Genomic DNA, 25,921 nt, shown 5'->3' on the forward strand with positions numbered 1-25,921 from the left:
AAGGACAGCAAAACCTCTTCCTGTCTGCTCACTCTTTGTTCTGAAGAAATCCAGCAGATTTCCCACAGAATCCCGCCCAGTGCCACAGAAAACACAGAAACGATACAGGCTGCCAATAGCCTTGGCAATAGTTTTATTTGTTTTAGTTGTAACCTCTCAAAATGTATATGGCAATGATTTTAAATACTTTAATAACGCTTTGTTCCTCAAAGGGAACTTCAGGGATGTAGTCTATGAAAATGTCCTTTGAAGCCATTCACATATAATATGACGGCAGGAAACTACTCAAATGTCATTTCATTGCTTTTGTGTACATAACAGCTTTGATATGTGCATCAACATGTTGAGCTGGTTGTCCACGTGTTAGGCCAGGGCCTCAGAGAACATACATGTTGTAGTGGAGAATATAGTAAGTAGTCGATAATGGTAATTATCATCTTAATATAGACATTTTAGTGCATTAATTGGGCCAAAGAGGTTAAAAGAAACACATACAGGGAAACATTTTTATGAGAAATGTTTAGAGTTAGCCGCCAGATTGCCCAGACTACTAATTCATTTTTGCATTAATGCCTTTCAAAGTATTTTACTTTATGTTCACATTTGATAGTTTTCATGAAATTCATCCTCTGGATTTAACCCCTCCTACCAAACAAGTCCCCAGGAAGAGCGGCAGGCTGCTCTTTAAAGAAATTTATAATGTGCTCGGTCTATGGATGTGTAAGATCCATGTATTTGAATCTGAATTATATACTTGGAAGTCAAACCTTTTTTGCCTTTATGTGCCACTGAGCAACTCTCATAGGTATGGATGGGGCGCCGCCTCCGGTGCTGTATCCGGTGCTCTTTATACACCCAAGCTCCCAACCCACTGACCATTACTCTACAACACTCTTAAGTGTATCTGTATCAACCACGCCAATTGGTAGCAGTAGCTTTACCCCCATTTCTCAAATATGAATTTGATGCACAGAAATGTAGTTTTGCAGCAGATTCGTTATTTCTGGTCGACATGCACTCAGTGAACCTGATGAATGTGCTGTTTACTATGTTTACATCGGCTGTCTGCTGCTCGGATGGCCCAAGAATTTAAGTGCAGTCTTTATAAAGTGGCGTACCAGCTCGGCGAGTGAAAGGAAGGGCCACCAATCATTTCTAACTAAACAGTCTACATAACCCCAGACCTGGATTCTGGGGTATGCCTGGGAGCAGAGGCTGTTTTAGGTCCATTTGGTAAATACTTCAGACACTTGTAAGCTTATCTTAGTTCATCAAAAGGGGCAGAAACCAGGTGAGACCATGCTGACTATCAAAGGACCGACTTCTTGGCTGGATTTCAAATGGAACTTAAACCTGCAGCCCTCATGTACTTTCTGTAAATGTGTGCTTGTAGATGTGTGTGCTGTGTGTGTATGCATGTTTTCACATTTCACACGCAATGGTATGTCTTCCAGTATTTTGTGATAGTCTGTACTTTGCAAATCCGACGAGGACCGTAGTTGCATCTTTGCCCCAAAAAAACAGAAATGAATGTTGGTGCACTCAATTTATAGTTACAAAGGTACCGTATGTGTGGTGGTGAGCCTTATTACCTTACACATAGAAGAATGATCCCAATCTGATCGATTTAGGGACAGATTTTTAAATGATAAAGAAAAAGAGCTCTCAAAAAGCTCTCAAAAGTTTCTGTTTTGGGATGGATGAGTGACATCAGAACATCCCTAATATGATATCCTTATACTTATTTGAACGGTTCGATGCCTGATTCAGTTTGACTTATGAATGTAAGATTCAGGAGTGCATTAACAATCATTGATTAGCCCGGTTTATGACGTTTGTCTGAATGCAATGGGACACCGGCCATGTCATGCTTGATAGCTCTTATTAAACAATGAGCTGTTCCCGGTGCCATGCTCTTCAGGGAGGCCTTTAATATGAGAGGCTGGCCTTTCATTCTCTGTAAGAGCAGCCAAGCTTGAACGGGAGAAGGGAGGCCTTCTCGTGCATCGTACCCAAGTAAATCTTGCATAATATAAAAGCCAGTTGTTTCAGTAAGGCAGTTCATACTAATTACAGATTTCTCGGACATGTGCAGCTGAGGTGCTGAACGTTGGCCTACGTCACTGAGTTGATCAGAAGCGATGCACATGTGGATCCACTCACCGGTGACTAAACAAAAACCACAGCTGTGACGGTCGATAGTGCTGCACACCTTTGTTTCATAATCGTACATATTGGGCGAGTGACTGTTGGGTTATTTATCCCTAATTAGACGTCGGTATTTTAATCTGACGGGACATAGAAGGCTGCTACTGGAGAACTGATTAAAGTTTCCTCCTTCATGATGTGATGTAATTTTGTGGACGGGAAGCGTAAACAGTGGTTCCTAGAGTATAAACATGCTGCTCTGAATATCTGGAAAGCAGTTTTACTGTTGGACTGGACTGAGCTGTGCTTGGCTCTGGGCTTCTCAGTTTCTCCGTTTGACTTGTTTCCCTGCTGACAGAATGATTTGTTTTGGTCTGAAGAGGTTATTTTCTGAATTTGGCCGGGCTGCAATTACCTGGCTGTGATGTTTTTTTGGTTTTACAGCCTGATTTGGGCCATGCTATGTTGTGTTATGCTATGGGAATTCTTCGGGCTTTGGCAGTACCTGCGGAGTGTATCCAAAATTCCTAACTGTCGTCTCTGCCTTCCCGTGCATGTACGGGCTGTCCGTGTTGCTTTAGTAACGCTGATGGGGCAATTTATAATCCATTAGACATTTACATTGTAGCACATCCACAGGGGGTGGACATCAATTGAGTCATGCATGTTGATGTTTTTACACGTGTTGAGCGTTCTACGGGATCAGTATCTTCGGACAAATGCAGCTGATTTTCACAGTTCTAAATTATTTGTTTATTTAACAGTTATTAGAAAATAACAAATGGCAAACATATTTATTTGTGCTTATGTTATTTATTCCACATATTTATTCCAGTTATTTATTTACATGTTATCATCTATCTACCGGTGTATTAATTGAATATGTGAGGTTAATGTTAAAGCACATCCTGTTTGAAGCATTTTCCAGATCTTTCTATCAATTACAGTCGGCTCATGATCTGATTGAGCAGATTAACTGTCATCTGTCCCATGAACTCCACACCACTGAGCAGTTGGTCTGATAGTGTAGGATGTATAAGGTTTGTGTAAAACTGAAGCAGATTTAGTGAATTTAAGAGTCTTAATTCTGTTGCATACTTGCAAGAAAATATTGGACTGTGAGTATTGGTTGGATGCGTTGTTTTATATGATCACTTAGTGCTGTGTTTCATATTGTAATATTAAAGTAAGGTTAGTGTGAGTGAAAGACTCCTTCCCATGGTATCCTGGTGGGAAGCTGAACAGCTGGGCGCTAAGCAGCTTTCACCGTCACAGAATCTGGACGTCCCAGTCGTAGACCTACCCACCCCCCATCCTGCGCCCCTGTCATAGACCCCCGCCCCCCAGATTGCCTTCCCTGTTCCACATAAAGAAAAGCGCTCTCTAAAACAATTATATACAACTACAAGGCATGCGTAACCACACCAAATAAATAGAAATGGGCATACTTAAACACAAGTCGTCACCAGAGGTTCTGATGCTTTAATATCGTGTGCGAAGAAAAGAGGCACTACTGCAGGGAAGTCCAGCTCCCCGCTGTAGCTCACATATCACAGAATGAACAGAGGGTCTGCATCACTGTCCAACAACTGTGTGTGCATTTCTCTCTGTACTTCTCTTTTACTCTCTGTCTCTATCTCGCTCTCTCACATACACACACCTCTGGATATATGTGGTCACATTTGCCTATTGGCACCGGGCCATCTGTCACACACAGACTGAGGGATCCAGCCCTCATCCCAGCAACCAAATATAGTCAAGTACAGCAGCAGAGCGAGCTGGGACTGATCCCAATTGTACCACAACCAACCTGGGTCACACACTCACAGTACTGAAGATAATAGAATATGATTGTTACCTTTTTGCTAACAGAGAAGCAGAAATATCTTTGCAAATCTGAACCACAACAGAGAAAGTAGTTCACATCTTGCGGTGGGCTGCTGTCTTACAGTCGGACCTCCTTTCCTCACACGCACTGCCTTTTCTGCTCCACATATCTGCAACACGGTTCTTGAAAGATGCAGGTCTGCTGAGACCCTCAGCTTCTTTAAATCCAGATTGAAGACTTGTGTTTGCTGTTTCCTTTAATTTAACCAGATTCAAGGGTTTTAATCAATTTCTGTACTGCGCTGCAACTTTTATTCTATTTTTTTGCTTTTTGACTGTTTTAATAAATGTTCTTAACTGTTTTTAAATCTTGTTTTCTTCTGCATTATGTTTCGATGTTTGTAATGCTTCCATGTGAAGCACTTTGAATCGCCTTGTTGTTGAAATGTGCTATACAAATAAACTTGCCTTGCTTTTAGTTATTGTACAAAAAAAACACTTTAAACACTTTGTTTCTGTCTGTGTTTTCCAGAGCGTCGTCCGCTGTCTGTGGCACCCAAAGCTTAACCAGATAATGGTGGGAACTGCAAATGGACTGGCCAAGGTCTACTATGACCCCGTTAAAAGCCACAGGTACGGCTGTTGTTATTTTACCTTTTTATAATGCTAAAAACAGTGAATTTATCCTTACACTTATTGTCTGTGTAGCCACAGCCTGAACTATCCTTGCTGCCATGGCATGGAATGATATTGCTGAAAGCCATACTGTTGCAATAGTTAACATGTGTTCATTGCAATCAACAATGAGCATGCAACAACAATTGAGATGAGCATGCAAGTTCATTATCCTTTTTTTATGTTCGTCAAACCAAATACCGTAACGTAATTTATTGTCAAATATGTCGATTTAACTATCTCAATCATTATGGCTCTAGTATTTTGTTTGTTGCAACAATTGGACTCTCTGACACACAGGTGTAAGCAATATTATGTCTTGAAACAAAACAAGGCCTTACCCTTGATCTCTTGTTTATCATATGATGCGTTCAAATAGCTTAATTTTTAACAAACGGGCTCTTTTCCAGAGGGGCGATGCTGTGTGTAGTGAAGAGCCAGCGGAAAGAGAGACATGCAGAGACGCTCACACAAGATTACATCATCACACGTAAGTTCTTCCATGCCTGTTCAAACACTCACAATCTGTTTAATTCATACCTTCTAAGAATAATAGAATTTGCCACTCAATAAAGGTGGTGCATAATTACCCGCTCGCTTGCCTTGGCGTGCATCGCCTTTTCATCAGTAAACAATCACTGAAGCAATTAATGTGAAGTTCTCAAAGCCCTCCAGCAGTTTAGTCCACCTTGAGCCACTAACCATCTGCTCTTCACATGATAAGAGAGAAACATCCTCAAGACAATGGTGGCCATCTTCCTAGTGCATGATGTGACAAGTGGACCATATTTTAAGAATCCTCTTTCTCAGTTGTAAAGAACAAAGATCCCAACCCTCGTTTACATGCTACCCCTCTCTTGCTTCTCTCACACACACATACCGAGGGCTTTGTGAAGAATGAGAGTGTATAAGGCTTTCACAGGCCCATTAGCTGATGGAGCAGGGTGTGGATGAGTGGATCGACAGCCGCGGGGCACTGTGCCACGAGGCGGCCATGCAGTCACGCCGGATCACGCCTGGGACGGCCACCTCTCCCACCTCTGCTAGCGTGATCACCGGCTGGTCCACACACACACACTCACACAACCACACACAAACCCCCTACCTGTCATCCTGTCATATCACCAACACACGAGGCTGTCATCTCTTTAGTGCGTGCCTCATGCTCTTTTGCCCCCACAGTAAAGTCATGAACATACACGAGCTGCTGACACGTCATCCCTGATTGGCCGCTAAGACCCAATTCAGACGCCGTTTATTGTTTGGGCTACCGCAGCCTCTTCAGATGCATCACGTGATTGCATTGCCATGCCAACAGGGTGTGAAATAGGCAGGCATTTGACTGCCACGAGCAGCGAGTGACGCACTTGATGCTCCGGCACTGGAAAATTAGAGGGGACAGGAAGCAAGTGATGGCCCATTGAGAAAAGCGAGGGAATCTGTTAACAGTAACCTTTTTGCTTAATGTAGCGTGGAGGAGAAGAATTAACACTGAACAGCGACAGGGCTCCTGAATGGAAAATCACTTTATCTAGCCCTTTACTAAAGTGTCTCTTTGTAACCCCTGAGGATAAGAGCAGAGCATACACTCACTTTACACAAACACAAATGCTGGCGCGCTCTCTCTCTCTCTCTCTCTCTCTCTCTTGCTCTCTCACGCACGCACACTGTCTCTCTCTTTCTCACACACCTTTAAGAACACTCATTCACACTTACTCATGCACATGTTCACTCACATACTCGTGGACTTAAGTGCTGGGGGCCTTTATTGTGATAGTGTTCACAAAAGTGTGAAGAGTGGCAGAGTGATTGTCTCAGTCTAAACACGGGGGCTATAATGAATATGTTGGTGTGCACGATGGCAGAAAGAGTACACAAGAGGAGCGATCCTGCCAGAGCTCAACAGGTGCGTGTGTATTTTTGCGTAAATGCTGCGTATCTCCTTGCAAGGTGTAATAGTGGCTGAGATTGTGTTTTTGCGACGGCTGTATAAAACAACAACTGCCAAATCTCCGCTTTGCATTCTGTCTTTATTTAGCAACGTAGCACTTTACATGAGCTACAGACACTGCACATATTGCCCCGTCTGCCTATTTGTGCGTCTGTGTTATGTGATCTTGCAGTTACCTAAGCAACTTGATTATCCTTGTTTACCCTGTGTGTCTCCAGCTCATGCCTTACCCATGTTCAGAGAGGCCCGGCAGCGGAGTACACGGAAACAGCTGGAGAAGGACCGACTTGACCCGAAGAAGTCCAACAAACCCGAGCCTCCTGTGTCAGGACCAGGTGAAGTGCATTTTTTTTAATTTTTTTTTTATTAGTGCAAAACATAAAACCTCACAGAATAAACAAACTAACAAGAAAATAGACAAACAGGTTACCGGAAAGGCACGCAATGGCGTGTACAAAGAGTGTCCCTGGAAGACAAAGCAAAAACTCCATATGGGCTCAATTAAAAACACTCAATAAACACTGCCATTTGAATATGCGTAGAGTAACGAGGTACAGCTTCAGTTCTTCCATGTTTTTCAAAGTGTATGATTAGTCATATTCTTAACTGGATGATTACATGATTCTGTTTGAGGCAGATGTACAAATCCACAGTTGATGATGTGTTCGGTATTATGCAATCCGGCTGAAGTCGAGGGCTATAACAGCACTGCTCCCACTTGGCCTCTCAAAGATTCATTGTAGCCTGCTGTTGACTCACATTATTTTTTAACTGCTGGGACATGAGGCATTGTGAACTTTCTCCCAGAAAGGACCCGTGGTCAGTCTGTTTGTGTTGTTACCTCATTAGACACTTTCACCTGCGCCACACCTATGCAGGGTCATGGTGACAGTTTGAGCTTAGTTCCAATCTTATGGTTTATTTTTTCACTTTTACTTTTATTCCTTCAGTACTTTGTATTTCGAAACAATCTAATTGATCCACAGTGTGATACAGTTCAAGTGTTTTATTTTTCTCATATTTAGATGTGGGACTTACAAACATTGTTTAAAAAGGGGTCAGGAAACTTTTGCCAACCAGAACCACCTACAAAAACCACAGCAGCCCAATAAGACCAATACAATGATTTGCTCTCAAAATAAGTTGTACATAATAATAATAATAATAACTCATTAATAATAATGCATCAGTCTTTCTTTGTTTTGTTTTTTTACTGTAATAAGTTGTGGAGTAGGGAAAACTTTATTTACTCAATAAAGCCTTTTCATAAGTTAAAAACACTGCTGAAGCTAAATGACAATGAATTGTGAATCGTTTTGTATATAAAGTATTAGAACATTAAGTATTAAGACAGAAAAATAACTCTCCTGCAAATGAAAATGTAGAATGTAAAAATAAGTTGAACTACTTGATAGCAGGCCAGAGATTTTTAGAAGACAGGATGTCTTTATATTGTTTATCCTTTGTGTGAAATTACTTTGCATAAGTGGAAGATAATGTTTAGCTGTTGGCTGGATGCTTACAAGCAAAGGGAAACGGTGCCTTTCAATCTCCCAAACAACCTTGCTGCCCAACTCTAGCAGGGAATCCATGTGTGTTTGATTATGGGAATGCACACATGCATGTGTGACTCCTGTTCTTGATCTTTTAAGACAACCATAACAATGTCCTTTGTGGAAAGCAGCTCATTTTCCCCCCCAAAACCTGCATTAGGTGCAGTCATATACGTCCAACAGCACAGAAGTAATGTAACTACAAAGATCAGTGTGGCTTTCACGCACTACCTTATGGAGAAAGAATGCAATGAGTTTACAAAACTGAATTCAACCTAAAGTAATACAAAAAAACAAAGTATGTGATAATATGTCGACTAATAAATTATTTGCGTCTGTTTGTTGGTCAAATGGTGTGTCATTGTGTAATTACAGTGTTGTTACGTTTACATTTTTAACATGATATTGATTGTGTCCTGACAGGTCGAGGAGGAAGAGTCGCAAATCATGGCGGCACTCTGTCTTCATTCATCGTGAAGAACATTGCTTTGGATAAAACGGATGACAGTAACCCACGACAGGCGATCTTGCGTCACGCCAAGGAGGCGTCGGATAACCCTTACTGGGTCGCCCCAGCATACAAACAGTAAGAAAGCCGCACATCCTCTGTATGAATACTTTACAGCGGCCCTGTCCACCTTACTGCTCTTGGTTCCTTCTCTCGTTTCTGTGTTGGCTCTTGTTAGCAGACATTGTTAGATGAGTACTGGGAGTGCTGCTTACTCTATTGTGATGGTACTTGGGTTTCTTCCTACCGGTGTGACACATAAATGTTTAAAGAGTTGTGCAGTTTTAAAGGCACACAGAAAAGAGAATAATGGACAACTTTAGATCCCTATCGGACCCAGACCGCTTCATAAACATCTACCAAAGCTTTGAGCCAAATCTAACAGATTGTTTCACGTAATGCAAGGAAACGATCTCTAGTTAAAACAATAATATACTCGTGATATACATTATAGTAGATTGATCTGATAAAGTACATCACTTTAGCCTGTTTGCAGAGCTCTCATAAGCGATCACAGCTCTCTTTGCTTTGCTGGGAGGAGCAGCCCCGTAAAGGAAGGTCAAGTTTTGTTTTAGTTACTGTCTTCAGCGCCTGGTAACTATTACATCTGCAGCCTGAACTTCCTTAAGCCTTAGTTGGCCAGTATAGAAGAGATAATGTATGCTAATTACTCAAATTCTAATATTAAACAATTTGTGGCCTCAAAGCTCATCTGGTTATCTAAATGTTGCAGTTCATTGCTTTTCTGTGAAGTTGTCTGTAAAGAGCTGTTAAATCTTTCCCCTCTTTAGAACCCAGCCAGTGCCTGTGTTTGCAGAGGAATCGGAGGATGATGAGGAAGCTGAAAAGGAACCAGAGTGGAAGAAACGCAAGATCTGAGGTGCCTCAACAGCAGCTCATTTTATATAGAATAGCAGACAGGGTGGGCTTGCGTTTGTATATATATCACCGTAACCCAGAGGTCTCAGGATCAATCCCAAAACCCTGAGTTACTGTCAGAAACTGCTTAGAAGCATCAATTACGTTCCTACATTCAACAGTCTCTGTCCTCCCTCTCGTAATGTTTGCATATATGTATTTATGTGCGTGCTTCTGTGTTGAGGGGTTGCACATAAGTGCTTTTTTTTTTTTTTTTACAGTGCAAACATAATATAGTTTTATACAGTTGTATGTTCTACTTCTTCACTTTGCAATTCCTCAACCTCTAGAGGAACTTGGCTTTTTATGTCTGTTTTGATTATATGGACTTTATATTCATGATTTCTATTGTTCTCTCCTCCCACATTTCCAGTGTTTGCTAATGCCTCATAAATTGTCTCCAGATTTTGTGGTCTGGTTGTGTTCATCAGCTATGAACAGTTTGCTAGTTTTGTAAAAAGTAATTGCAAAGAAGTACACACACTTTTTTTTCCAAGGTTTTTTTCAAGCGGTGCAGTTTTGTTGGCTGTGATGCAATCAACCATCTGCTTATTTAAATCCACCTCAAAACCTATACAAAGGAATTTGTATGCTCTTGTCAAAAAGTGATATATTTTACCCAAATTAAAGTGATACTTCTGTTTTTACCAGCTGATCAAAGAAATTCTTTATTTTTTTATGAGGTACTGACTCAATCTGGCAGATATACAGTTCACCCAGTCCGGGCCAAAGCCGGTGTTTTGACTCTCTGCTTTAAAAGTTTTTACAGGCTACATATTGCTACGTTATTAAATGGGTAAGCTTCGCTGCAACTGCTGCATTTTCTAATATTGATGAATAAATAAGAAATCATAATCTTAATAATTCCACGATACATTTGCTAGCTAACGATCTCACAATCTTTGTCACCAAATGGATGTTTAGGAAGACTACTTTCAAAAAGAAATATTGAGCTATCACCAAATTGCATCATATTTCTAGGGTCAAACCGCATGGCTTCCTTTCAGAAAAAGCTGCACTGTTCATGCATAAAACCTATATTTTCTCTTTGAATGACCTGAACAGTGTCTAAAGATATTTCAACTGACAGAGAAAACCACAATATACAGATCTAATGAAACACATGTTTTGTATACATCCCTCTGCAGTGCAACCTCCACCGACGACAAACTAAATGTTTTTCAGTAAAACTAGTTTGTAACTAGAGACATTTAAGTCACGTGGTCAACTTCACTGTATACATTTTAAATTGTTCTTCTCAGGGTGAAACTGCAGAGCAGTCTTTAATTCCTAGCCAACCAAAGTTACAAGCAGACAATCTAACGTCTCAGTGTCTTGGCAAACTTCCTTTGGCCGTAAAATGAATACGAGACAGAAATACCAGGACAAGAAATATGGAAGGACTAAAACAATGACTGATGTTTTTAAGAGCAACTAAAGTGGTGAGCTGAGAGGAGATCGGCTTCGTGGGGGAGAGGCTCACGTCATGCTCTACTTGACAAAAAGCGTTCTCAACCCTCCGCAAGAGGTGAAGAGTGGCCGCTGATTGATTCAGTCCGCCGGCATGTGATGAACCAGTTGGCACGTGGAAAAGAGGAACTGTGTGTGGAGCTGAAACCGTAGCCTCCAGGTGCAGGCATGTTAAGATGCAGGCCTGTCAAAGGGTCAGTTCATCCAAATTTACCAATACATTCTCACTTACAATACCTACTGGTTTATCGGCCTGTGCTCCAATACAGAGAAGGTGAATGCTAGTTTTCAAATTGTTCAAAAAAACTCAATCTCAGCTAGTTTTATTCAAAATATTCCACAGAGCTATTCCACAGACCTCGTTGTGACTAGTTTTCATCGGCCATCTCTCCACCCAAGAATTAGTCCCACAGAAAAACTTTCTTTTGTGGCCACAAGCCAATCACCAATTATTGTTGGACCCACATTTTATTTACTATGTGTCTCTTGTGTGCAATGCTGCTGTAATCCTGCAATTTCCCCACTGAGGGACTAATAAAGGATTATCTTATCTTATCTTTACATACATGTTGGATAAAATCACATAGAACTTGTCGAGAAAAAGCAAATCCGACCCAGTTTTATGATGAAGCTGATGATATTCTATATATTCCTAATTGACAAATAGTCACTCTTTTTGTAGTGCTGTTTTTGGTCTCAACCAACACTTGAGGGAAATATGTGTCTCTGTTCAGCTGCTAAATGTCACACTATGTTCACCAGCTAGTAGCAAGATCTGTTTGCTTTTTGTATTTTTTTTTTTTAGAGCTGAAAACGGATGCCTACTTCTGAAAAGGATGCTGAGGAAAGCAGTGAAACCTGACCAAAACAATAAAGTTGTGGTCTGTAAAACCAAAAACATGAGCTGAGTTTGGTGATAATTTTCCCTATTTGTTTGTCACTACGAGCGGCCACTTTTACATACACATGGTCATTGGTTCCATTATTGATATAAAATGACTGATAGGAGCAGCTTTAATTATTAGGCCTCAGCACTGATGAGAACAAAAAACAAAAACGGCATTTAAACGGCTTTGATTTAAGGTCAGTATTCAGAGGCGCGACATTTTTGGGAAATTAACCTGTGACTTGTGACTTTGTATTACAAGACTTGGACTTAAACATGTCTTCAGCTGTATTGCTTCAGCTATACATTGTATACACACCTCAAGCCCCTGCTTAATGACTGTTTGTACTGCTGCCATCTTCTCATCAGCATCTCCAGATGATCTTTGCACGGTGGAAACATTCTTGAGCGCCTTGATTTACAGCTCAGTGGCGCTTTATGGCGAGCTCTTGTTTACTGTACGACCCTGGGCCAGTGTTCAGGAATGCACGCCACACTGTACAGGCCATCTCGCCAACCATCCCCGCAATTCTCCATTCAATCCAAATTTTCATCGTCAATTTTAACATGATGCTCGCGTAAACACACGCGAGGCAAATTTGCACCATCTGGCACCGGTGCGTTATTGTACATGGCAGAATACCAGGAGACACGCTTGTTTAATAGAAACGAGTTTAATTCTGTAAAAAGTTATAAAATGAATATTGTACAAAAATAAAGTTTGCAGAGAGCTTTGGTTCTGTAACACAAAACAAGTGAGACGACATGACACGGGTGTTAACACAATAAGGAGTGAAAAAGAAATCAGATCCTTTCTTCTAATATTAATACCGAGGATTCCTTCGCATCTTTACCTTTTTTTTTTTTACTTATTTACCTTTGCATCAAAACCAAAAGGACTAATCGCCCAGGAACAGTTGAACCAACCGTCATGGAGATGAGAGGGCCAGTGGTCACAGTTTACACACGTTAATGTATGGTATCCAAGGGAAGCGAGGCGCTCGGAGGCTTCTGGGAAGACTCCTAACTGCACATTCTCATCTGGAAAGGCTTACGCACGAATCAGTTGTTAAAGGGGAAGATGATCCAATTGATGAGGTATGCTGTGATAAAAGCGAGATATTTTTTTTCTCTGTGTAGTGTTTGGCCTTAATTCAGCTTGATGCAGTGGATTTGTTCTGTGTGCAGGGGGATTACACAGTAAAGCTGGCTTGCTTGCTTGCTGCTGGGTGGGCACAGATACCTTGGTCCCTAATCCGTGCTCACATCAAGACCGACCCGGGGGCTCTCTTTGTTCCACTTAAAACCATCGCCTCGCAGGGTCTCGACGGGCACAGCAACATGCTTTCAAAAGGCCTCCTGTTTTCCTGGATGTATATTTGTGGATAGTTTGGGGGGGGTGAACTTGGTTGAACTAGTTATTACATGTAGAAAGCATGTTGAGCCCACCCATCGTCTTCCTTCTAATTCCAAAACATTTCCCTTTGTCCAAGCCTCTAGTCTGGAGATATTTACATCAGTTGTGCGATGACAGCCGCTATGGTTGCTGGATCTTCATTAAACGGCCTTCATCATTATGGCTTTGTCCACGGGGATATTTGGTTAAGACTCATGTTAGAGGATCACTTTCAAATCCCTTTTCAGGGAGTAAGACCTGTCTGTCACAGTCTTGTGGACTTTAAAGCCTATCGGGAGAGTAACCGCTGCAAAGCCTTTGACAGACTGGGTACCAGTATAGAGGGAGGTTTCATGAAACGTATGCTGATCGGAGGATATCCTGGCAGCAGCTCCTATACTCTGTGACTCGGAGGATGGATCCTTGAAGGCACCTGCAGAGAGGCCGCTACTGTCGTGCCGATTTTAGATTTCAATTAAACAAAAGTGATGGCTCCTGGTTGGAGTGACGTTAAATCTGTTCTGGAATATGAATTTAAAAATAAAGAGCAGCAAAGAGTCATTTGCGGAGAGCAACATGTGAAGTCCCCTCTATGTTAGCATGGTCACATTTGGAGAAAAAAAAAATGAGGCAACATGTCCAAAGCAAATGCTCCAAACAACAACAACAATCAATTCAATCGAAAATATTCTATTGGTCCCCTCCTCTGTGTCTCTTGCTACCCTTCCTTAACAGATAGCTAATGATGATCCTTTGGTGTCATGAATAGAGAAACTCTGGAATCTAAGTGAAGCAAATAAGCATTATCAGGATTTGTGGGTGAGTGTTGAGCAGTTCTGGATCACCTTTTTACATTTCGCTTGCACAATGGCACCGTCGAGGACAAACAAAGCGTTTAAATAAATAAGAAAAATGACAATTTCTTTCATAAAATGGATTGAAATAAATAACAATAAGTTAATTCCCATCTTAATAAATATACCTCTTACACACACGTGTATCTATATATATATATGTGTATATATATATATATATATATATATGATTGGATTTTATGTAGATGCAACCAAAAGTCTTTGCTGAACTCTGCTGTGGTATTCGTCTTCCCTTGGCTCTGAATGTAAATGTCAACATCCAGACTATGCAGTGAAAGTAATTTAGATTGCAGCTGAAAGTACTCCTCAAATCTCCACGTTCATCTGGAGTCTTAGGAGCAGCCATTGAAAAATGGATGTTCCTGGGAAAATTAATTCCTCCGGGGGGGGAAAAAAAACAAGCCGACTTAGTCAGTTTTCTTCACTTTCACCTTTTTAGACAGCACAGTTAGCAAAGTGTAACAGTCGTGTTTCTCCTGTGAATACTGGTCTGGGTTATGAAGGACTGAGCATGGACCGTCACAGCTGAATGTACAGTTTGCTTTGTTTAACAGCTGGTCCATCGTTTTTGATGACTGCCAAAAAAAAAAAAAAAGAGAGACAATACACTCCTATTTTGACCAGATGAGACCATAGTCCAACAGTGATCCTCAGTTCACTGATGTAGATCACTTCATCAGACGCAGGCACACTTCCTGGCAGAATGCTTCTTCAGTGTGTGATACACTACATTGTCGTCCAAGAACGATAAGTCGTCGTCGAAAGCGATTGGCCGGCAGCAGGTGCGGGAGGGTGTGTCCTTGTCCAGCTTCTTGTTGTGTGTGAGGTTGTTGAGGATCTTGTCATAGTTGGTCTCCGCCTCCACGCAGGGGCCGCTGCAGTACCTGAAGATCAGCTCCTCTTTAGTCTGGTAGCCCAGCCCCAAGTCCGTCACATTGAGGTGGACCTCCTTCAGCAAGCAGCCTCGCGTCTGCACCGATATCCTCTCCCTCCCCTTCTCACCTCGTCCTCCTTTCCCACCTCGTCCCCGACCGCGCTTCCTGTCTCCATGTCCTTTCCTCTCGCCTCTCGCGCCGCCTGTGTTTGCTGCTCCCCTTTGTCTCTGCTCCCTCCGTCCCCTGGAGCCGCCGCTGGGCTCCGATCTCCTGAGTCTGCCAATCGTAGCCTCAATAAAATCCATTACATCATCAAACTGCTCTGGATAGGGACCCGCGATGTCGTCTGAAAGATACAGAAGAAACAGATTCCATTATAAAGTTGGTATTAAAATAATATATAAAAATGATCTTCTTTCAAGGACTGTATGAGAAGATAAGATTACACTTTAATTATCCCTGTGGGAAAAACAAAGGAAATCAAACACATTCAAACAAATCAGAGATCTCTATCGCAGCAAAAGAACACATAGATGCATGTAAGTAATAAATCAATCGTGTGATGTTCGATGAGACTGGGGTGGGAAGATTTTCTAGGGAAGCTAAGCTTGGGAATTTCAATTTAAAAAGCTCTACCTTTTCAAAAGGGAACTTTATTTTTGGGTAAATGCAAATAAAGTAATACGGCATGTTTTAGTTAAAAGTATGCATATAACATGTGAACAAGTTCCACTAGTTTTCCATTTGGGATGTAGCTTGATGCTCATTGAGGAGTTTTAATTCATCTTTTTCAATTCATTCTTTATTGTCGTTTCTTGCCAAATGTGTGTTAAACCCTAAGGTTGCACACAGTCCACACGGTTGGCTTCAATGTCCCGTTAGCCGTTACTGTAGCTAACTTAACACATGGCACATTTCACACTGTTTATTTGACAAATGGATAATAGATATCCGTGGATAACATAATGGATTATTTCTGTTTGTGATATGATAAACATTTAGTGACTGCATATTACATGGTGAATACAGCCTGAGCAGATATCACCTATATTGTATTCCCTTTAGCTTCCTGTTAATTCCCTTGGAGCGTTTCCACTTTAAATATTCCCTTGCACCTCTAGGTGAGATAGTATTATACTTAAAGGAATAATGAGTACACAAAGACTGGAAACAGGTAGAAAACTAGCCTGGCTCTGTCCAACGGTAACACAATCCACCTACTAGCACGTCTAAAGATAATTAGTTAACATGTTGTATCTTGTTTGTTTAATCTGTACAAATGTGAGCGTGGTATTGATCTTCTCATTGAACTCATCTGAATACTATACCAGAAAGGCAATAAGCATATTTCACTAAGTGTCAAACTACTCCTTTAAATGCACAAATACAGATGTGTACGCAACATGCAGAATATAATCAATGTACCAAAGCCATCAGTTCAAACCATTTACACTGAGAAAGCATTTGGGGAGAAAAGAATGACGCATATTGTTGTTGAGTATACGCTTAACCGCCAGGCAGCATATGCACGGAAAAATGTTGAAAGATATGCAGACAATGTCCATAAATACTGAGAAATGTGCAGATCAGAAATGGTGCATGCTGATTTATAGGTTAGTCTCAGGCGCAGGAATGCAGAGCTGTTGTTGTGGACCTGAGTGCAGGTGCCCTGCTCTGACTCTCTTCAAGATGGCTAATGGGGGATGAGTTGGAGGCTGAAGTTCAGAGGGTGTTGTCAATTCCACTTTGTTATAGTCAGAGAAGAAGATTTGTACATCTGTAATGATCAGACTTGATTTTGCATGAATAACCTCGACCGGCACGCTGCCTACATTCGTTTTCAATCTCAAAGAACCCGAGTCGTGAAAGGTTGTTCAGCTGTACGTCGACCGTTAACCCCGTTTGCTTTCACACACCGACTGCCTGTGATGAAGCAGAAGGCACAGACCAATTACACCACCAAGAGAGAGACTTTTGCAGTCATTTCATTCTTTCATGGATGTCGTTTTAGAACGCCAACTCTTCAAAGACCAAATAAAAAGGAAATCATATGCTCTGGGTCATCTAGAAGCAGATCGTAGTCTGCTCCAAACTCAAAACATGCACCGGCCCACCTCTTCACCATCTGCTGCGATGAGAACGGACTAAGTCTTGGACCCTCCTGTGGTACATGTTGATTCTATTACGGAGTAAAGTCTCTCCTACTCCAAAAGCCTGAAGGTCTGGCAGCCATGAGCTATGTATGTGAATCATGAAGACATATTGTTCTCAAGTGAATCAATTGGTCCAACTCTAATAACGTTACCTGTGAGCGTCTGTGCGTGTGAGTGTTTGGATGCGTGTCGGGCAGTAATGGGGAGCGATGTCTGGCAGGTGGCGTTGTGGTTGACACAGAATCTATATTGCAGTGTCACCTATCTCTCTTGTCTTACCTGTTCCTCTGGCAGCGCACAAGCCATCTGATCCGCCCGCGCTCCATAGCTGATTGGGCCGCTGCTCGTATATCAGGTGAGCCCGGGCCAATCTGTTTAGACACACCTGCCCTTTGATTTAGACACCTCCTATTATGTGTCAGCTGACAGGCAGGGTGGCAACAGAGTGCACCTGCCGACAGACTGGGCCGGTGGCAACCAAAGAAGCAATGCAAGGTGCAAATTGTGCCGTAATCTTTGCGAAATCAATGCCTGAATACTACAATATCGGTCCCTTCGTGCAGCTGCTGCCTGATGATTTTAGCCTGACAAAACTAAGAGAAAACTCTACATTTCTTGGATGTTACGCGCAAACCGACAGACCCGTCCCCGCTTAGGGCTACAGCTTTGTTTACGCTGCTCGTGCATAGTTAATGGTCTTTGGTTACAAGCACATCAGTGATGTCACCATGGCCCAAACAAGAATATGAGGTGGCAGGACAAACATTTGTCCAAATGTTCCATTCCTTATCTAGTTCTTGGCTGCGTAAAGATGATACTGTGTCACTTTGATCCAAACAAAATAAATTCCTGCCCACTGTTGCTGTTAAAATGAACATAAACACAGAACTCTCACTTGGTGCTTCAAACTTTCCGGTGTTGTCCAGCGTCGCGCCTGCAATGTGGTTCACACTGCCATCTCTAAAAACCATAATTTCTGACTCTTGGCAGATGGGCGACAGCCACGGGTCTCTTATGTTTCAGAGTGGCAGAGATGAACGTCGACAAAGGGAGGAGGGGACATGTGGGTAGCAACCTTTGGGATCAGCGCTTCTCATACTCTTAATCATGCTGCTGGCTTGTTTTGACATCAGTGTGCTGCAACCCACAGCGGCAATAAAACACAAATTAAGATCTTCCATCTGATAACCTGCCTGTATGAGAGCCGTCAATGTAGGACTGCACTGTTGGCTCAACCTGCTGGCTATCACTGTACCGGCTGTTTCTCAAGTGTGATTAGTGTAAATTACTTGGCCAGCAAACCAATGTGTCTGAATGGCCCTTTTTTTTTTTTTTTTACAGTATGAGCTGTATGTGTTTCAACTTTTCCTCTCAAAAGTCAACACATTGCATGACAATGAGATGGAAAGATGCAAGCGTCACTATTTATGATTGAATGATGAATGATTAAATGGTCAATTACATGTTATTGAATGGTTTTCCACGAGCTGCGCAGATGAAGACGATAATGTGAGCCCCATGTGAGCCAATTATCCACCAAGACGGTGACTGCACCTCACAAAAGATGTAATCAAAACGTGCTGCGTGCCTTACATTGATCCTCCAGGGAGATCTCCTGCAGGTTGTGATCTTTACGCTGGAACGTTGGCTCTTCGTCCTCCACAGACAGGGACGCAGAATCACTGTAGCTGCTGGGGAAATAAGTCCTCTTGGCTGGCTGAGTGTTTTGGTAGAGAGGCCGTGTAGCAACAGAGCTCAGGAGCAACAAACACGTGGCCAAAACATCCCATAACTTCATCTTAGACTCAGTTCCTATGAAGAAAGCTGCAAAAATAAGAGAGGCTCTTTTATTTGAAATGATACGAAATAAATAATGATTAGAAATCATAATAATGAAGGTATCTAAATACACCCACTGTCCAATCAGAATGTAGGCCACTTGTTGTTTATAATGAAGTCAGCAAAGAGTTTGAAACGGTGTGGCCAGACCTGCCTTGACTCATTCTGTATTAATAACTGTGTCATCATGACAAGAGGCTTTTAACTCCACTTGTCTCTCATAGTGGAGTTAGTTGTAAATATGAATATCAGAGAAAACCTACCAGGACATTCTAAATAAATGTATCACAAAGAAAAGTGGCCTAAGGACTTCATAATATCACGATACCACCAACATATATAAATAATGTAATACATAATAATGCGTAAATGTGTGCGTAAAAGTACTACGCGGTTTTGAAATTCCCAGCAGCCTCCTGCTTATTTATTCTCTATTGGCCTATCAGGAATATTACATGATATATTCATGTTGTTGTGATATCAGGCGAGCTCTTGTAATGAGGCACGGAGGGTGCGCCTTACACAAATATGCGTTGGTTAAAGCACGCACCAAAGCGTGTTGGCAACGATAGCCTAAATAATGGTGTGAGTTGGCCAGATGGCGATCCCCAAAGCTTACGTGACTCTGCCTAATGGCATGTTGAGTCTGCAGTAAACCTAAACAGCTATGCATGGATAAATACTGTGCTTAAAAATGCCGTGCAAAAGTCCTAACAAATGCACAAGCTGCATTTTCATTTTGATTTGCTATTTCACCGAAAATTCCTAAAGTGAGGCTCGTATTGCGCAACAATAATCTGAGGATATTGTGTTTTAAACTCTCAAATGAAAAAAAATATGTTGCTCCACTTACCTTAAATATGGCCCATGCAGACCTGAAACTCGCTTGGCTGTTGGTGTTAAAATCCCAAAGAGAAAACGCGTTTTAGTGTCCAAAGCTGAATCAGCTGCTTTGAATCGTTCAACAACCACAATCCGAAAATGTCCTTAAAACGAGTTCAAAGTCGGTTTGTGTCCCGATAGAAATAAAAGCTGAAATACCAGTTTTTGTCATTCTCCGATCCGACAAAACCACGCGTCTTCCCACACTTTGGAGTCCAAAGGTGGGTGTTGAAGAGAGCGTACCAAGTGCCACTGCGCCTTACGGGGTACAGTTGCAGTCGCTGATTAATTGGATGCTACGTTTCCACGTTGGAAATCCGAGAGAGTTCCACCATCTCCGACTGAGACGAGTTCAATGAAGACATTAGCGTCTCCAGTGCATAACAAGGCGTAAAAAGGTCCCAAAAAAAGCTTGTTTCCCAGGATGCAAGGAGCTCTTGTCTGCCTTTAAAGCTCCGTTATATCCAGAACAGCGTTAAATGTTCATAGTCGCCAACATGTGACAATATCTCGACATGGTAAACAACACCGATCGGGGTATTTATTCTCCATTTCTCCGGGTCAGACAGTGTCTATGCAGCTCGAAGAGTTTCCACACGCGTTGTCCTCATACTGGACTGAAGCGGGACAGATGTCTGCGCATAACACCGCACCGCGCGCAGAGGGCAGTTTGGAGAGATTTATAGTTGAGTGCGCTCTGACGTTTGGGGCAGTTGGTGTCCGCCCCTTATATATCCCCCTGCAAGAGCAAACAGAGATCCACAAATATTTCTCCAAACCACCCCTGGAGCCCCGTTTGGAGGAGCGCAGTTTTCAGATGTCTTGGGGATTATGTCACACATCCTGATGTCCTCGGATTAGATTTCAGTATACGCGGAATGCGATTTGGAGATGTTCTGTTGCGATGCATGTTTCTAACCTGATCTCCGCGCTCTCTTTGCGCGCCGGTGTCATGTTCCGTCTGATGGCCACACACATCTCCAATTTGAGTCCCACTTCACTTGCTATTTACTAGAACATATGTGTAAATACGCAAGAGGAGCATTTGGGGCAGAGTGAACACTTTGTTTTAGCCTATATGTATTCCACTCTGGCTTTATTACATATATGTAACTCATAGGAGTATTTGGTCATTCAATAAGCACTTTATTGTCAAGGTGAGCCTGGGGCAATACCGCAGAGACCACAAAAAAAGGACTCTGAACCAGCTAAGATGTGGTACCTGAGAAAGGCTTCCCATCACCCTTCATGATTTACAAGCCATACACTCGCCTTTCATCTTCTTGCACAACTGAATTCCACAAGCTACAGTCCTTTAGGAATCAAACTCATTGTGTATCCATGTGCCAGAAGAGACCGGCTCCAACAACTACACGCTTGCTTTTCCGAGAAGCTTTCTGGTTTTAATTAAACACGTGAAATGCTGCTAAAGATGGCTGTTCAATAAAAGGATAGACATCCCAGCTTTGACACTTTAAATCCACGCAGACTTATCTGTTATTCAGTGAGGCTCATGGATATGTGTATGCTCATGGGCTGAAGCTTCTTGTCAATACATGTTTTCTTTCAAGCATTTGTGTGAGCCCTACCCATTCTTAAAGTATCTGCATGGTACTGAGCCAAGTCCTAATTGTATGGATTCCTTTCCATCATGTTCTCACATGGTTTTATTGTATTAACTGACAGCTGTAATGTGAGGGAACCATCTGAATTAATAACATTTGTTTTTGTACACATATGTTTACTTGGTCCTGACTTTCACCTTCATTGCTTGGCAATATTTCCACTCCAAGTGTATTACATAGACATGTAACTCATAGGAGTGGCACATTTATCTCTGGTGCTTTAGAATACATTGATGGTGAGTCTATGACACAGAGTCCCTGGTGACATTCTTCTGTTATTAGTCAGGACCAGATCCTTTTCAAATTCCTTTCCCCTCTGAACTTTTTTAATTGGACAAACTCACTAATGTCTTAACATTGTAATGCAATTGAAATAGTCTGTATTTTTCTGCAATTATCTTTTTTTATATGATTGTCCTCTTCATATTCATTTTCTTTTTTTCCATATCATACTTTGGAGCTTTCTCTTTAAGCTCCCTTCCCGAAATAATGTACAGCCTGCTCTGATTGGCATGCGAGAAAAATATGGCACACCTTTTTAAAAAAGTAGTTGGGTGGAGATACTCAGATGGGGGCGGTTTATTCTAACACGTCTGCATTTGACACAAAAAGAGGAGAACAATTTGATTTGCTCGCTGGATCTCATGTTTTGCGATCCAAGAAGCTCAGCGCAGCCCAGTTTTTGGGTTGGTAGGCACTCCAGATAACCAAATGTACTGTATGGGTACAAGCACTGAAAAAGTGAGTTTTCTCATGATATGCCCCCTTTCATACAATATCCCATACTTACCTTTTAATGTATTAACCAGGATGTTTTGTATATGAGCCGTTCCTGTGATGTAGGCGTCACAGGGGTCGTAATTCTCTCGCCCTCACTGAAGCATCTCACTCGTTCAGGGTAAGTGGACAACTCAGCTACACTATAACTAGATTTATACAAATTAAATGAAAAAAAACGGTTCAACAGGAGTATAAAATCATTAAAAAAAACGTTTTGCAATGTTTCCTTGCCAGTGCATGCTGGGATAGCCTCCAGGCTCATATTTAGCCTGAACAGGAATAAGCAGGTAACACGAATGAATTTATATAAACAAGCTTAAAAACATGAATGTAATGTGAACTGGCAGTACATTATAAAAACACATTGAGTCATTTGGAAGCAGAACAGAGTGTCAGGTCTGTGTGTTTCCTGAAGGTTATTTAAAGTTCATCAGGAGATGTTTGGAGAAGTTGGAGCTGAGAAATATAAAGTGCTAAATAGGTCCAATTTACTTACATTTATAAATACATATCTAGTTGATTTATTAAGTGAATTACATGTTTTGTTATGGCTACGCTTTATCTAGCAAACCCCCTGTACCTTTCATATATAATGTATATAACAAATATATCCTAATGTGTAAAGATGTGAGATACATATAGATATATAGAGAGAGGCTAGATACTGAATGTACAACACATATTGTTGCCTCACCTCGGGCTTTAGGAAACTGATTGTGAAACTGACATTTAACACTAACATTTTATCGATTAAATTATTAATTGGAAAAACAATCGGAGGGATAATCGCAACAACAAAAAAATGTTTATCGATTACATTTTGATTTATTTGTCCTATTGTGGAAAGCAAAATAATCTCATTGGAAACAACAGTCTGTGATGGCTCATCATGTTCTGCATTATTGTGACTGTCGATGCATTTGATGAATCACTGATGCAGATCTCACATAGGAGATGTTTTTACATATGACGGCTCAGTCTGGGACACAGCCTGCTCAGAGATACGACAGACAGAGGCCATATTGTTTATTGATATCTTGCAGCCGCGTCACCAAAGGATTTCTCTGTGACTCTCCTCTGTCTCATACAGGCAGAGCTGAGAAGATAATGGTCACCGAAAATAGAACCATCTCACAGAGTTCCTTTGTGTGAGAGCAACGCTCGGCAGGAGGGGAGTCATCAGTCCCCTGAGCCGAATGCCTGAGTGATAATAATAAATATTAATTTGTTTGGAGGAGAAACATGAGTAAGCTGAACGAATCACCACCACATGGGGTGTAAGGAAGAGACGCATCACTCGCACAGAAGAGCCCTCTTTCATCATCTGTGCCACTGACGGACTGGACAAGCACCTTAATGTTTGATGTCAGGCCTCCACCGAGCAATGGCAGGGCCTCGTAAACAGAGTTTAGAATAATATAACGGTAATTAGACAAACAATCCAGATCAATGCAGCTGTTTCAGCTTAATAAAACCTAATATGAAACAAATGATTCAATGAGTCACTATTGCATATACTATGCTATAAAAGTGAGACATCTGTAGGCTTGTTTAATATGTTTCATTCCAATTTCACAATGTCTGCTTTAAGTAAAAGATTCCAACAAACTATGCATGAGTCCCTCAGGAGGACAATGCAATTAATATAACTTAGTGGAGTAAAAAACATAAAAAAAGTCACCCTCAGACTAACAATGCATTAAAAGCATTTTGCGATCTAGATGATTAATATGTGGAGTTCAAAAGGTCTCAAGAGAGCCCAAGAGTACAACTTCATCAGTATTTTGCCGTTCAACTGCACATAAAAACTTTGCTCCACAAGAAAAACGATTTGAAGATTATTATTTTTTTAATTGATGGACAATAGCAAGATCTCCTCGAAGCTTGAAGTTAGTTAAAGTGCTGTGACGTGCTGGTGACTGGGTCAACTTGCACAGTGCAGGCTGGTGTGGGACATCTTTTGCTTACCAGGCGAGTAATACAATACATAGATATTGTTGCACATCAGCTGCATCCCTTCTTGGCCAAAGAGTGGTGTGTTTTAATTTGGATTTCCCCCACCAGAATAATACACTGTCTCAAGCACAAGTCATGTCAAAATAGGTCGAGGGACATGAAAGTATCTTTGGTTCATACCTCTGCTCTGCAGTTTACTTTGAAAAAGCAACTGACTGTGTGTGGTTATTGAAGTCATTGAGTAAAATTAGACCATGACCCACATAAAACATTTCTAGCCTCTTGCTGTTCAAAGCAGAACAAAAGGAAAACCAGATACTGTCTTGCAAAGGTGTATATAGTGAAAAATCTGTTCCAGAAAAATGCACACGTGTTGTATGGAGTAAATTGTGTTTGTTTCACTTGTATATCTTCAATATCAAATATTATTTAAAACATTGTAAGCTTTAAAGGTTCTCTATACAATATTCAGAGAATTAATAAAGCTGCAAATAACTATTTGTAGTGCCGTAATTTCGTCTTAAAAAAGAGAATGAAGCCACTGCGTGTGTTGTAATCCGAGCCTCGCCATGTTGAGAACCACGTGGAGTCAATTGAAATGTACGGACTCTTTCATCGAGCATCTTTAACAGCCAGAGCCACATCATGCAGATGTCATGATGTTTGTTGTGTGTTTGAATTGAGACTGCACAGATTCAAGCCATTCATGATGTTAGATGAGCAGTATGTGACACAACGACAGAAACACCAATAAAATGTGATATAGTCCAATGCAATAGCACTGAAATAAATACAGTATGAGGCTAATGACACTGAGTATGAAGGGCGGGACTCAATTACAATTATCAGACCTTCTGATGTATTAAGTGGCGAGGAAAACCGGTCTTAATTTGTGTCATGGTTTTGGGATTGCATTGAAATGACAGAGATTCTCTTTTTTTTTACTGTGTCCTCCCCAATGCATGGCAGCTCAAACTCCACATCATTGTCCTTTTGCCAATCATGACAGTAGCCTCTCATTATGTACTCTGCATGTAGTTGTGTGCAGGAGTGCCGGTTGCCTGCCGGAGTGAGCTCAGCTGTCAGCGGGCACCGAGCCCCGGATCAACCTTGGCACAGAGACGGAGACACAGAGAGCAGGTAGGCAGGGCAGATACTGCAGGATTCACATAGCTCTCAGCTGATCCATTAGGACATGCTACAATTCAGATGTGGCGTGCCGCCAAATGCCCAGCCATTGTGGCATTCGGAGCAGTATATCCATCCGTTTCAGTCATTGCTCAAACATTTTATGAGTATTTGTTGGCATCGGTCACAGATTGTATGCAGTCAAAAGTATGTGCTTGCCGGAGTATGTGTGTTTGACTTTGCGTGTGAGCGAGTGTGTGTAAATGAGATCACTTGGTACTATCAAAGTGCAGGCAGGACTATGACACTGTTATAAATAGAAGGGAGGAAGTAAGGAAGGTTAAATCTCTCAGACACAGATACTAAATGTGTAGAGAGAGGGAACCATTTAAAACCCCACATGTCCTTTTAGGCTCCTTTGTATATTTACATCATGCACATTTTGGGGTGTTCTCCCGCTGTTCAGTGTCAACGGT

At 41.6% G+C, this 25,921-nt stretch overlaps 2 protein-coding genes across 2 annotated transcripts in view; one reads left to right on the forward strand and one right to left on the reverse strand.

Annotated features, from left to right (window-relative positions):
- Positions 1-10,227, forward strand: part of wdr70 (WD repeat domain 70) — a 36,231-nt gene extending 26,004 nt beyond the window's left edge. Inside the window, exons 14-18 of the mRNA XM_079235527.1 lie at positions 4,508-4,608; positions 5,061-5,140; positions 6,820-6,936; positions 8,578-8,740; positions 9,454-10,227. Of these exons, the coding sequence (XP_079091653.1) occupies positions 4,508-4,608; positions 5,061-5,140; positions 6,820-6,936; positions 8,578-8,740; positions 9,454-9,541 (549 nt within the window). The 3' untranslated portion in view covers positions 9,542-10,227. The remainder of the gene's footprint in view (positions 1-4,507; positions 4,609-5,060; positions 5,141-6,819; positions 6,937-8,577; positions 8,741-9,453) is intronic.
- Positions 10,228-14,883: 4,656 nt separating this feature from the next.
- On the reverse strand, positions 14,884-19,054 carry gdnfa (glial cell derived neurotrophic factor a; the record flags this gene model as incomplete). The annotated part of the gene is made up of 2 exons (XM_079235113.1): positions 18,829-19,054; positions 14,884-15,428 (listed from the first exon to the last, which is right to left on the reverse strand). The coding sequence occupies exons 1-2, from the start codon at positions 19,031-19,033 to the stop codon at positions 14,884-14,886; spliced, it is 750 nt and encodes a 249-aa protein (XP_079091239.1). The 5' UTR covers positions 19,034-19,054.
- Positions 19,055-25,921: the final 6,867 nt, after the last annotated feature.

This window comes from Taurulus bubalis, assembly GCF_910589615.1.
Source record: "Taurulus bubalis genome assembly, chromosome: 19".
NCBI lineage: Eukaryota > Metazoa > Chordata > Actinopteri > Perciformes > Cottidae > Taurulus > Taurulus bubalis.